Source organism: Acartia tonsa, chromosome 11 (assembly GCF_053477335.1).
Source record: "Acartia tonsa isolate MP-2025a chromosome 11, ASM5347733v1, whole genome shotgun sequence".
NCBI classification, from domain to species: Eukaryota; Metazoa; Arthropoda; class Copepoda; order Calanoida; family Acartiidae; genus Acartia; species Acartia tonsa.
In genome coordinates this window covers 12,350,789-12,362,732 of record NC_137270.1, presented here as the reverse complement: position 1 = coordinate 12,362,732, position 11,944 = coordinate 12,350,789, and the positions used below count along the sequence as shown (strand labels likewise).

Genomic DNA, 11,944 nt, shown 5'->3' with positions numbered 1-11,944 from the left:
TTATCACTTTAATTTAGATATTCTAAAAATGTCAAAAAGTTGAAAATCACAAAAACTTTTATGGATGGACTAGAATCATGGACTTAAATTTCAAAATATAATTGGGTTAGGAAACCATAAGACAGGGGTGTATATTCTGCACAAGATTTATTTTTTTTCCCCTGCTACAAATTTTTTTATTTTTTTCCCCCCCTAGTTTTTTCTTACCAAGTAGGGAGGAAAATGGAAAAATATTTTAAGAACTCTATATTTTATTTATTTTATCCCTCCTACCACTCATTTTTTTAGTTTTTTTTTCACCAAGGAAAGGAGAGAAATAGAAAAAATGTTTTCAGTTTTCTTAATTTTTACATTTTTCCCCCCCCTCCAACCACTTATTTCTTATTTTTTATTCCCCCCCCCCCCCCTGAGCAGGGGATCCCATGTAGAATATACACCCCTGCCATAAGATTGATAAAAATATGCATAACTATGATAATCCTATTATATAAAGCAGTAAGCGTTTTTTGTCTGTCCCGAAGGATCTTGCTAATCGCTGAACCGATATTGTTCTCCTTTACAGTGAAGCTTCTTATAGGTCCTGGGAAGGTTTTAAACTATTTTTGGGCAGGGTGGCTTTACCCCCTTCCCCCCCCCAAAAAAAATAATATTTTTTTACCTTTTTGAAACTCTAATTTAAAATGGGATACTATAAAAAGTTTTCAAAAGAAAGCTTCAAGTAACAATTTATTAATAATAAAAATCGATTTCAACTCAAAGAATTATTTAAATTCTGAAAATTTTGCTTTATAAATATGAACAATATGTTTAATATAAACTAATATTGCAAATTAAATACAATAAAAAGAATTGTCGGTCTTATGTGGAAATATTTGTGCATGATAGGTTGAGTTCAGACAGAGATAAACTCAAGATTAACAATTTAACAAAGATAAAATTAAAATATTAAAAAGTAAGAATTAATAAATGAAAATATAGGAGAAGGTAAATGGAAGACAAAAAAAAATCCTACCCCCAATCAAACAAACATATCTATAACTTATATTAACATAAAATTAGCAAACCTTCCATTGACCTGTCCCTGTCAACTTAACCCAATTACTTATTAAAACTCTATTTAGGTATTCTATCTCTGAGATAAGCTAGGATAGCCTGTGTTCCTTGTGTAAGAATATTAGGTCGTGGCACTCGGAATAAATTTCCCTCCAAAAGTAAACTTCGCAATTGGGTCAGGTTTCCTAAATAAAGAATGTCTAATTTTTAAAGAACTCTTTAAAGTCTTATACAAAATGACTTATTATGGAAAAAAATATAGCATCTTTTTTTTACACCTACTACATAAATTTCAAAAATAAAGAAGAATTACTCTTGAAATATGTAGAGACAAAAAATGTTCAAAAATATTTTCTTAATTCTTGTAATTGTTTAGTTACCTAATTCTGGTGGAACTTGGCTAATGGCATTATTTTGAATATCCAAAATTGCCAACATGGATAGTGGTTTCAATTCTTCCACGGGGATTTTATCCACTCTATTACTGGCTACACGTATAGTCTCGATCGCAGGACATTGAAACAAACCTAAAAGAAAACAGAAATTAATACTCTAATTTATTTCAAATCTTCTAGTGAAAGGGCAATAGCATTTCTCTATCACCACATGAGTGACAATTTACAAACATACTATTTGTATGCAAAATGAACAAATATCCTCAAAACATTTCTGGTCCAATAGCTGTTATAACATTTTCAAAATTAAATCTGCATCATAGACTAATAACAAATACTATTAGTATTAAATTTTGGCAGGGTAGGGGGCATTGAACTGTAAATTACACTGGTACCCAAAGTTTTATCACCACGTTATCTAATTCGTTAGCTTAAAATTTTTCGATTGGTTGGTTCAACCAATAATTGTCATCTTACGTTTATCATCATTCGGGATGTTTATAAATTACCGTCCGTCCATTGTCTAGTCCCTTAAGATCCCTGTTTAAAGTTTTAAAAATTCTAAAAAGAGAAGCAGAGATGAAAAAAAAACAGGTTTTTTTTATAAAAGAACAAACCAGTTTTTTTTTTTTTTGGTTTAAACCAGTTTTTTTTTTGATAAAAACCAGTTTTTTTTGTAATAATATACAAATTATAGGCCTGCCCCGCCCTCTTTTTCACCCCCTCCCCCTTTTTCTCACCCCCGATACGGGGGGTGCCCAAATCTGCCCAAATGGACCCGAAAAAGGGCAGCCCAAAAGCGCCCGCCCGATTTGACAACCCTAACTGACAGTTATTTACTGTATTATTTACGTTATGAAAAGATATAACTGGCAAGATAGGCCTTTGTATAAATATTTTAAAAAAACATTTAAACCATCCCACCTTGTTTTTTTTTTGTTTTTTTTTAAGCTTGTTTTTTTTTGGTTTAAACCACTTGATTTAAACCACGTGGTTTTTTTACCATCTCTGAAGAGAAGTGTTCAAAAACTTCCTACCTGGGGGTATTTCAGTGAGACAATTGTAGCTCATATCTATTTCTTTCAGCTGTTTACATTGTCCTATCTCTGTGGGCAGGCTGGTTAGCTTATTGTTACTTAGATTTATGTACAGTAATTTGTCTGCTATGGATATCCAACTAGGTAGCTCCATAATTTTATTCTAAAATAAAATTAGATAATTTGATGAAAGAATATCTTATGTACCCTTTAGTTTACTCAAATCAGAATTTAAAACTTTGTTTACCCTCTACTATTGTTATATCAAAAATATTTTAACTGTTGTAAAGCAAATAATAGTCTAATAGCATACAAATATTCTTACATGGGAAAAATCTAAGTCGGCAATTTTGGGAAGAACAATTTTCAAAGTATCAGGAAGATTTGTAAACTGATTCTTGCTGGCGTTGATTGCATTGACCCCAGCATCCGATGCTTCCTATTTACATTGTTCTTGTTATTTTAACAGAAAAAAAGTTTAAAAAAACGAAGCAGTTCAAAAGAAAGAAAAAAGCATCATATTAAAATGTAAATATTTCAAACATTAGTGATTGTTAATAAAAATAAGAAGAATGTTCCTGAACAGTTGTCTCTGGAATTTCAGTTAAATCTTTGCCCGCTAACATCATTGTTTTACTTGTGCCCATTGTAAACCTAAATAACAATTCAATTTTAGCCTGACTGTGATTTTCTTGTTAGTACATATGCAAGGGTGTATATTCTGCACAAGATTCATTTCAGCAAGGGGAAAAATGGAAAAATATTTTCAGAACACTTTATTTTATTCAAATAATCCACCCTCCCACATATTCTTTTATTTTTTTACCAAGGTAGGGGGGGGGGGATGGAAAAAAAATTCTCTTAATTTTTATACCCCCCCCCCCCCCAAACCACATATTTGTAACCCCCCCCCCCCCTTTAAACAATACATAATACACACCACTGTAAATATGTACAAAACATCTGGATTATAAAAAAAATTCTCTATTAGGCTGTTATTAAGTCATTCATATACTATTACACTTACTTATCAGGAAGGGGAGGAGTGGAAGGAGGTGGCAGGGGTGATGTAGCCCCCCTACCCTCACTTTGAAGCTCAGTCAGAGTATTTTCATCCAGGCGAGATCTAAAAATATTAATAAAGAAAGAGTTAAAGATTCAACTAACAATAAAATATTTTTTTAATATGTTGAAAAGTAGCCGCAGTTTTATGGCCTTTTATAAATTAACGAGATATCTATTAAAGAAACTGACAATTTTTTATGCCATAACGTTTAAATAATAACTTACCTCAAGTATTTAAGCAGTCCAACGGTACCTCTGGCTATAATATCTCTTCTGATTGATTTCATTGGATTTCCATCGACTTGAACACTTTTCAATAAAGGCATCAGACCCATTGTAAATGGAAGATTTGTTAGGTCATTCCTAAAAAAAATATATAATATAATATAGTTTGCGTTCATGTGCATATACGTGTTTGTATGAATGTACTGTGAACCCAAAAGCATTTAGCTATGTAGCATGTAATTAAGGGTTTATCCTCAATATATAGTAGTTAGCTGTGCAACTAAAAAAGATAATTTTAAAACAAAATATTACCTTGACACATCTAATCTTTCAAGTTGGGACAGAACATCAATATTTTGTGGTAGGCTGGTGAGCTTGTTTTCTCTCAAATCTATTATTTTTATATTCTTTATGCTTTCCAATTCCTCCTCACAAATAACCTTAATGTATGAATAATATATAACATGAAAAAAATTAGGAATGGGAAAATAATTCTGCTCTTCGTTTGTTTCTATCAGTTTCTTAAATACTAGCGGTTGCGCCCCCATCATCTAGGAGCTCTAAATTCAAAGGGGGCATAGAAGGGCAGACAGATAGCATAATCCCAATCCCAAGACTTAATGCAAAAAAAAATTCAGAAAACCATCGAGGGACATAAGTGAAACTATATACTGTAGTATGTATTATAGAGAGCTTTATATATTAACATAAACAATAACATAGGATAAAATTGAGTGCTACTATCTAATATATTTGTTTATGTTTTAAATTAGAAAAATACCTGAATGAAATTATTTCCTAGTTGAAGCTCCTTGATATTAATACAACTTGTAAGCTTTGGTAGCCGTGTCAGTTGGTTATGTCTCAAATACAACAGTTCCAAATTTCCCAAATCTTTGAGTTCAATAGTTTTCAACTTGTTAGAACACAAGTCCAGCGTTTGTAGACCGCGGAGGAAGTCCATTTCTTTCGGAAGATTTTCTAGTTGGTTTTTACTTGCAATTATTGAGCTAACCTACATGAGAAAAAGAATTTTCTATTTCTTTGAAACGTCTTATGACATTGTTTTTATGGTCTTTGTCTGGCTAGGTACCTATTATTTTTAATAATAGTTTTCTAAATTAGTGCAACAAAATTCTTCTTTCCTGTGTTAAAAATCCAATATTTGAATGTAAACTTGTAATTTGATTGTTAGAAATATCCAGAGATACTAACATATTAAGCTCGCTAATTTTCTCTCCAATGGATTCTATGCTATTATTGTTCAATGATAGGTTTCGTAATTCTTTTAAACAGAAAACACCTTTAAACAAATACATAGAATTATGTACCTACAATATTAAAACAATAAAAACATTTTTGTCCCTATTCAACAATATCTTCTAGATTCATCAATTCACACAAAATTTTAAAAAATATCTACGATGTTCTTACTTATATTCATAATGTAACAATACTTATTAACGAAATAAAAATTTGTTATTTGATTCGAAATGATTTACCTTCTGGGACGGCTTTCAGTTTATTATGACTAAGATTAAGTTTTGTAAGAGAAGACAGATTACCAATTGCCTAAAATATTTGAATATACATCAATACAAGACTTATTAATCATCAGAGCCCCTAGAGGCCCTTATGGGCGTAGTCTCTAGAAGCAAATAATAGAAGAGAACAAATAAAGGTTGTAACACACTGCAAAACCAAATTGAATATGTGAATAAAGTTTTTCCTTTTCTATTATTTGCTGTCTGAATACTCTGCATTATTACCTCGGGAAGAGTTTCTAGCTGATTATCATGAAGATCCAAGACTGTAAGGGAAACAAGGTTAGAAATCTTGTCTGGTATCAACGAGATTTTGTTGCAAGCTAGTATCAATTTTGTAAGGTCCTGAGTGTCAATATTATATATTGTTTAGTGAAAGAAAATCCTCATCAGATAAACTAATTGACCATACAGAAATATGAATTTAATCAAATATTAATCATTTATTTCTAAGATGAACAAATGAGAAAAATATTTTGTACTTAAAGAAGCAGGAAACAAGACATTTTATACAAAAAAAAAGGAAGTTTTAAATAAGAAAAGGTTGAAGTTCAAACAGTTTTTCTATATACGAAATATGTATTCTAACAAGATATTCTAAAAATTGTCATAACTGTAATTAAATTCTTATTTGTTGACACATTCTAAATTGAAGGTATATAATATTCCTGATAATCCCACCAAGCGTCCTCCTGAGCTCCATGAATGCTTGGACCTGCAGATTGTTTCTTAACTTCTTCCTCTGTAGGTTCCATAATTGTCCAAACCTTAAAATTATTACATTTCAAAAAGGTAAGGTATAGGCTTATCAATAATATTTGATAATATTTTATTTTTAATAATCTAACGGTGGGCTAGTTATGGTAACAATCTCGCAATACAAGTTTCTAAATATCATATTTATATGAAATCTCAAAAATGTATATCATAAGGAAATCAAAAAGTCACTTTGTATTTTTGGAATCAACACTATGGTGATATAGAAACTAATAAAATGTCTCTAATGGTACCATCTACTTAGATAAGGAGTTCAATTCAAAATTCCACTTTCCCGATATTTTGAATATTAAATCAAATATGATGAAATAAAGAGAATAATCACATCTCTTTTTCTGTTTATAATCAAATAGAAACCTTACCTTTTCAGGCACAACTACAAGGCCTCTGTTGGACAGGTTGAGTTGTCCAGATTTTCTGGCAGCTGCCAGCATTTTTGGGTGCAATTCTTCTTCCTCCTTGAAAGGAAAAGTAAACATATTAATATTAGTGAGAAAAATAGTCATAACTAAATTAGAGTAAGATTTTATATTTAAAATATTTCATTTAACAATAATAGAAATACGCAAAACGATTGTGAACTTATACAACGAATCATTTTAGTCTGCAAACGATTTAATATTCGGTACTATTTAGACTTTTACGTTAAAAATTCAATCAATAAAATTATCTTATTTATCAATAATAATTATTAATATTCTATAATACAAAAAAATTGTATAAAACGAATGTGAACTATTACAACGAATCATGTTAGGCTGCAAACGATTTAATATTCGGTACTATTTAGACTTTTACGTTAAAAATTCAATCAATAAAATTATCTTCTTTATCAATAATAAATATTAATATTCTATAATACAAAAAAAATGTATAAAACGATTGTAAACTATTTAAACGAATAAATTTAGGCTGTAAACGATTTATTAATAGATACCTTTATAAGTACGTTAGAAAACAAACCAAAAATTAATCTGAATACTTCTGTTAATATTCAATGAAAATAACCCTAGATAATCTTTATATTTGACCTAAGAAGTGATTTTTTACCTGTAAATGATAAACAGAATCAGGATACATATTAAACTTGTTATTTGGAGATTTTCGTAACTGTCGCGAAGTCATTTTGATCACAGATTTAGTTTTAATACAACATCAAGATTTCGTCTAAAATAAACAAAATCATTACTGTACGTAACGTACGTACTAACAAGTGTTATTAGTACTGAATAACATGATCAAACAAGCAGAAATAGATACAAATAAATACTTTGTGAATTATTCAAATGTCCCTTTCATATAATTAGGTTGGATACGAACACTGCATAAATATTAAATCGATAATAGCATAATTTACACTAACTAAACGTAAAAAATACAATTTGGTACTTATATCTTATATATGTAGTGAACATTGTGTGTTTTAGCTGAATTTTAAGCACTTTTAGAAAATAGTCTAAATAAATTCAAATTTAGCACCAAAAAAAGCCGGTATAGGGAGATTTTGAATGCCAAATTTTCAATAAAAATGAATCTATGTGGAGATAAAAAGTACCCAAAATCGCGGATATAACATTTAAAAATAATATTCACTAATAATATAGCATTGTCACTCAGTAATTACAGAGAAAAAAGCGTTAATGTAATTAGAATAATATTGAAAAAAGGGGGGAGCGTGTTTTTGTTTATAGGTCTAGGAAATGCCGCGTCACGTGCACCCTCACAGACAACACAAATATAGAAATCCGCAAACAAATTGTTTGTTCGATATTTTCCCCGCATTTTTTAAACATCGTGTATCAAAAAATCTTCCAAACTTATTGAATTTCTGAACACTGTGAATATTAGGGGATAATTTAGCAGTCTCATAAACTTCGAGTAAAAATATTCGAATTAAAACTAACAAAAAATTGAAAATTTGGTGTTCTATAATTTAAACCGTCGCTGAAATGCTTTCTTCGAAGACGACATTTGCTAAATTTGCAATCGATCAATAACATAATTGGGAATTTCATGAATAATTAAAATACTTTTGTTTGCTTTTTTGCGTACTTTTATCGTATAAAATTTAAAAATTGAAACAAAATTGTTAAATTATTTAATATTCCCAGCTAACTTTTAGATATATTCATTTTTGAAAGAGTCTTTTTAGAGGCCTAGAAACAGGGGGGGAAATTTAAAGATCAATGACCTTCCCTTAGGCCATTGATGTCTGTGAGAGAGTTTGGAGAGCATTTGTGCATGGTGTTATAACAATATAACAAATATTTTAACAATATTAATAGCCAAACAATAATAAACTTTTCTTTAAATCTCTTTCATTTCAAAAATGTTATTACATTTCTCTGCAATCGAGTAAATTTCAAGAAAAATATTGCTGTTTTTAGACTCAAATTGTTCGTCGTTTTGAATGAGAGTTAGAACACCTTACTGCAACACTAGACTAGGTCTAAGACTACGTAACTTATAATAAGCCTTGCCTTTGCGTACACACAGTACGGTAGACGAAAATACGCACACACACACATGCACGCACACTCAGACGCGTGCACGCACTAGAAATTCTTAGACACAACATAAAGATTATGTATATTATGAATGTTGCAACGCAAACTAAAGATGCTTTTGTTTGTTTGGGCAATTTGGTTCTTACACTAGTAATTCCATCTATCTAATCAGGGGATTTATACAAGAAAATATGTAAAGTAAATGCGATTTCTTCTTCTGACGGATATGCAATGGACATCAAATACTTATTCTAGACGTGCATAGCGAGCCGCAAAAAGATTGGTTGGGCTTTTTCTTTAACCTAACATCCCCTTGAAAGTTTTTTAGAGAGTTAGTTCAAGGGAGTGTATACTAATGCAAATGGAGTGGAGATCGGACACCTTTTGTTGTTTAATTAACCTACTTAATTTTTGCAGGGGGTTGATGAGTTTTTCCTCTAGAACAGCAGCCTTGCTGACAAAGAGAGGTATAGAGTAGGTTCTCTGATAAGAAAGAAAGAAAAACAACATTACACAATTGAAACGTTAGTTGAAAGTGTTTGGTAATAAATTCTTCATGAACGGAAACTTTTGTCTAAAAGTTTTCCTTTTTGTACTAAATCTACTCTATAATTCTCTTTGTCTGTCTGTAAATCCGTCCGCGAATATGTAACTCTAAAGGGAAAATGTGACTTTCTATGCTGCCATTTCAGATTTCATACTGTTGATTTTTGTTGTTGTTGAGAATCTCCCATATCCGAAGACCATCCTGATATAAATTACTTGTTGCATCGGTCTGTCATTTATGCTACAAAAAATATAAATATCAAAACATATATGTAAATTACATAATTAAAGTTTAATTTTCATCCATTAAATATCCTTTTTATTTTTGACCATTTGACATTTGCTCTTTAAATAATTCCTCTGTATTTTCATCCATAATTTTTGTGCTTTGCTATACTGATGGATGTTGCCATTCTTGTTCATATTTAAACTGCGCGATTTATAAATATTATGTAACAGAAGACCAAATTTAACAAACCCTTTCAAGATATACAGAATAATATAACCTCGTCCCTAAGTAAAATAAATGATAAACAACCGGATTAAGTAAAATATGGAGCAGATGTTCAGTTGCCATAAAAAGGAGAGAGAGAGAGAGAGAGACAAACGGACATAGCAAATTATATACTGGATGCTCAATTGTATAGGAAACGCCATAAAAGGCATTGGAGAAGAGAAAATTACGTTACCCCCCGAAAAGACTGAAATTTTTAATTATTAAGTAGCTTCACTTTTTTGCTGCTTCGATATAACCATTAGAAAGGACAGAGAAACAAATTCAAAATATAAAAAAAAACCACAATCACATTTTTCATTTATTTCATATTACATTGCATTAAAACATGATAAAAATAATATTTAAGTTGTATAAACATCTTTATAACAAAAACATATTAATTATACTTGCCATGTATTGTATATTGTATAGGGGGGATTTGGCATGTAGAAATATAATGGATATATCATTACTTGGATTTTACACAAGATTTTCATGTTATCTAATAAAAAGAAACTCGCAGTGGACTGAAACAACGATACCCCCCAATTTAACCTTTTCACCTCATCCCCTACCTTCCTACTAGAACGAAACGATCAATAAATGAGTTCCACGTCAGCAATCTAAATTGACGACAATTTTTCCCCTGTCATAATATCCATATTCCATAGTCTATATCCACTAGAAAGACACGGAGAAAATAACATTTTATCCTGATATATTTGACTGACAGAAAAGTTGGATAAGAATTAGAGAAAGCAAGTGGTCCCCTAATTTTTTCCTTTGAGTATTTAAAAGTATTTCATTGCAATAGATTTTGCAATTATTGTTCAAGTTATTATGCACTGGGTTGAAATAACACTCAAACGACAAATCCCTTGAATCATTGAATAGTTATTTATCGCATCGTATTGTAGACAGCTTTCCACGGATTTTAAAATGATAAAATATAATAGAAAAACCAACAAAATGAATTTACTAATTATTATTTTTATGTTCGTGGAAAATCCTATGCAATACGATACTATACATGATTTTTCAGTATGGTTAAGAACTGGTTATAATCCAGCGGATATTAACCGGTTTCTAATCCATATTGTAAAATATCTTATTTTTACAATAGATTTTTTGAACAGGTACTCACATTTAAACATCAAACATAGTTTATTTTTTGATTTTTCTCAAAAAAATATAAAAAAGTTTAATTCATTTTGTTGCAAATATATTTTATAGGTCATAGCATCTAATATTTTTGTTTGTCAGTAAAACGTATCAAAGGCAAATTTAAAATTGTATTTGAACATAACATTGAAAGGATTAACTCTATTTTTGTGACTGTCCATTTCATCAGGAATCTAAAGGGATAAGACAATAAAGGATAAATTGATGTACACCTCAAATGATAATACACATAATTTTACACCTTCTGTAGATTAAGATTAGTGGTGAAACATTTAAACGCTCAACTAAATAAAGCAACCAATTATAATTAACTTAAGTCCCCAAAGTTGTTAATCTAACGAATAAGAAAACGTTGTTATAAAACTTTGGGAACTAAACACCCAATTGTCCCCTCTCTTCCTAGTGCACATGACCCCTTGATCAAACACTGCACGAAAGAATAAATTCTGAATTTAACTTTTTTAGACTCATTTATCCCCTCTTTTAAAGAGTAATCTCACGTTTTTATAATGTACAAAAAGACCAAAAAATAAACCAAAAAAACTTGAATAAATATTATTGTTGATTTTAAACCAAAACCTATGAAAACACACGTTGAAAGTAAATACACACATTTTTTCCCTAAATAATCTATAAAAATCCATATAAGGAGGGGGAAAAAATACGCATTTATGCATATGTATAGTATGACATTGGCATAGCCTCTAGGGGAGGGCTGGAAAAGTCAGGAAAGTAGCCTAATCCAGCTCAAGATATTTATAAAGCTTCCTTGAACAGTACAACCCTTTCGAACTAGCAATTTCAAAGATATTAAGCTTTAGATAAAAAATCTTACTATTTTGTATTATACTAGCGACTTCGCCCCTAGCCTCTAGGGGCTTTGCCCCAAGAGGTTGGATCAACCTATTTTTGTGTTATTTAGACTTTAAAAGAAAAAGTAAAAAATTTTTTTTTTTTTGGGGGGGGGGGGGAGGGGAGGGTGGAAGGTTAGACCCCTCTTTTTAAATTTTAGTTTTAAAAAGAAAAAAAAAATTTAAGGGGGGGTTTTCATTTTTTGAGTGGGGTTGGGGGTGTTCTACCCCCCAAAAAATAGCTTAAAACCATCACAGGACCCAAT

General features: G+C 30.5%; 1 protein-coding gene across 2 annotated transcripts in view; it reads right to left on the bottom strand.

Moving 5' to 3' along the window:
• Positions 1-777: 777 nt before the first annotated feature.
• The window catches only part of LOC145331028 (leucine-rich repeat-containing protein 40-like), a 99,144-nt gene continuing 87,977 nt past the window's right edge, over positions 778-11,944 (bottom strand). The window contains exons 2-16 of one of the 2 annotated variants that reach the window (XM_080175626.1): positions 7,147-7,265; positions 6,459-6,554; positions 5,985-6,086; positions 5,545-5,661; positions 5,278-5,347; positions 4,923-5,078; positions 4,557-4,792; positions 4,088-4,215; positions 3,776-3,913; positions 3,513-3,611; positions 3,066-3,139; positions 2,811-2,926; positions 2,486-2,648; positions 1,434-1,580; positions 778-1,238 (exon numbers count right to left, since the gene is read on the bottom strand). In XM_080175626.1, the coding sequence (XP_080031752.1) occupies positions 1,114-1,238; positions 1,434-1,580; positions 2,486-2,648; positions 2,811-2,926; positions 3,066-3,139; positions 3,513-3,611; positions 3,776-3,913; positions 4,088-4,215; positions 4,557-4,792; positions 4,923-5,078; positions 5,278-5,347; positions 5,545-5,661; positions 5,985-6,086; positions 6,459-6,554; positions 7,147-7,221 (1,842 nt within the window). In that variant the 5' untranslated portion in view covers positions 7,222-7,265 and the 3' untranslated portion in view covers positions 778-1,113. Of the gene's footprint in view, positions 1,239-1,433; positions 1,581-2,485; positions 2,649-2,810; positions 2,927-3,065; positions 3,140-3,512; positions 3,612-3,775; positions 3,914-4,087; positions 4,216-4,556; positions 4,793-4,922; positions 5,079-5,277; positions 5,348-5,544; positions 5,669-5,984; positions 6,087-6,458; positions 6,555-7,146; positions 7,266-11,944 lie in introns of both variants that reach the window. The other variant, XM_080175625.1, reaches the window with a different exon arrangement.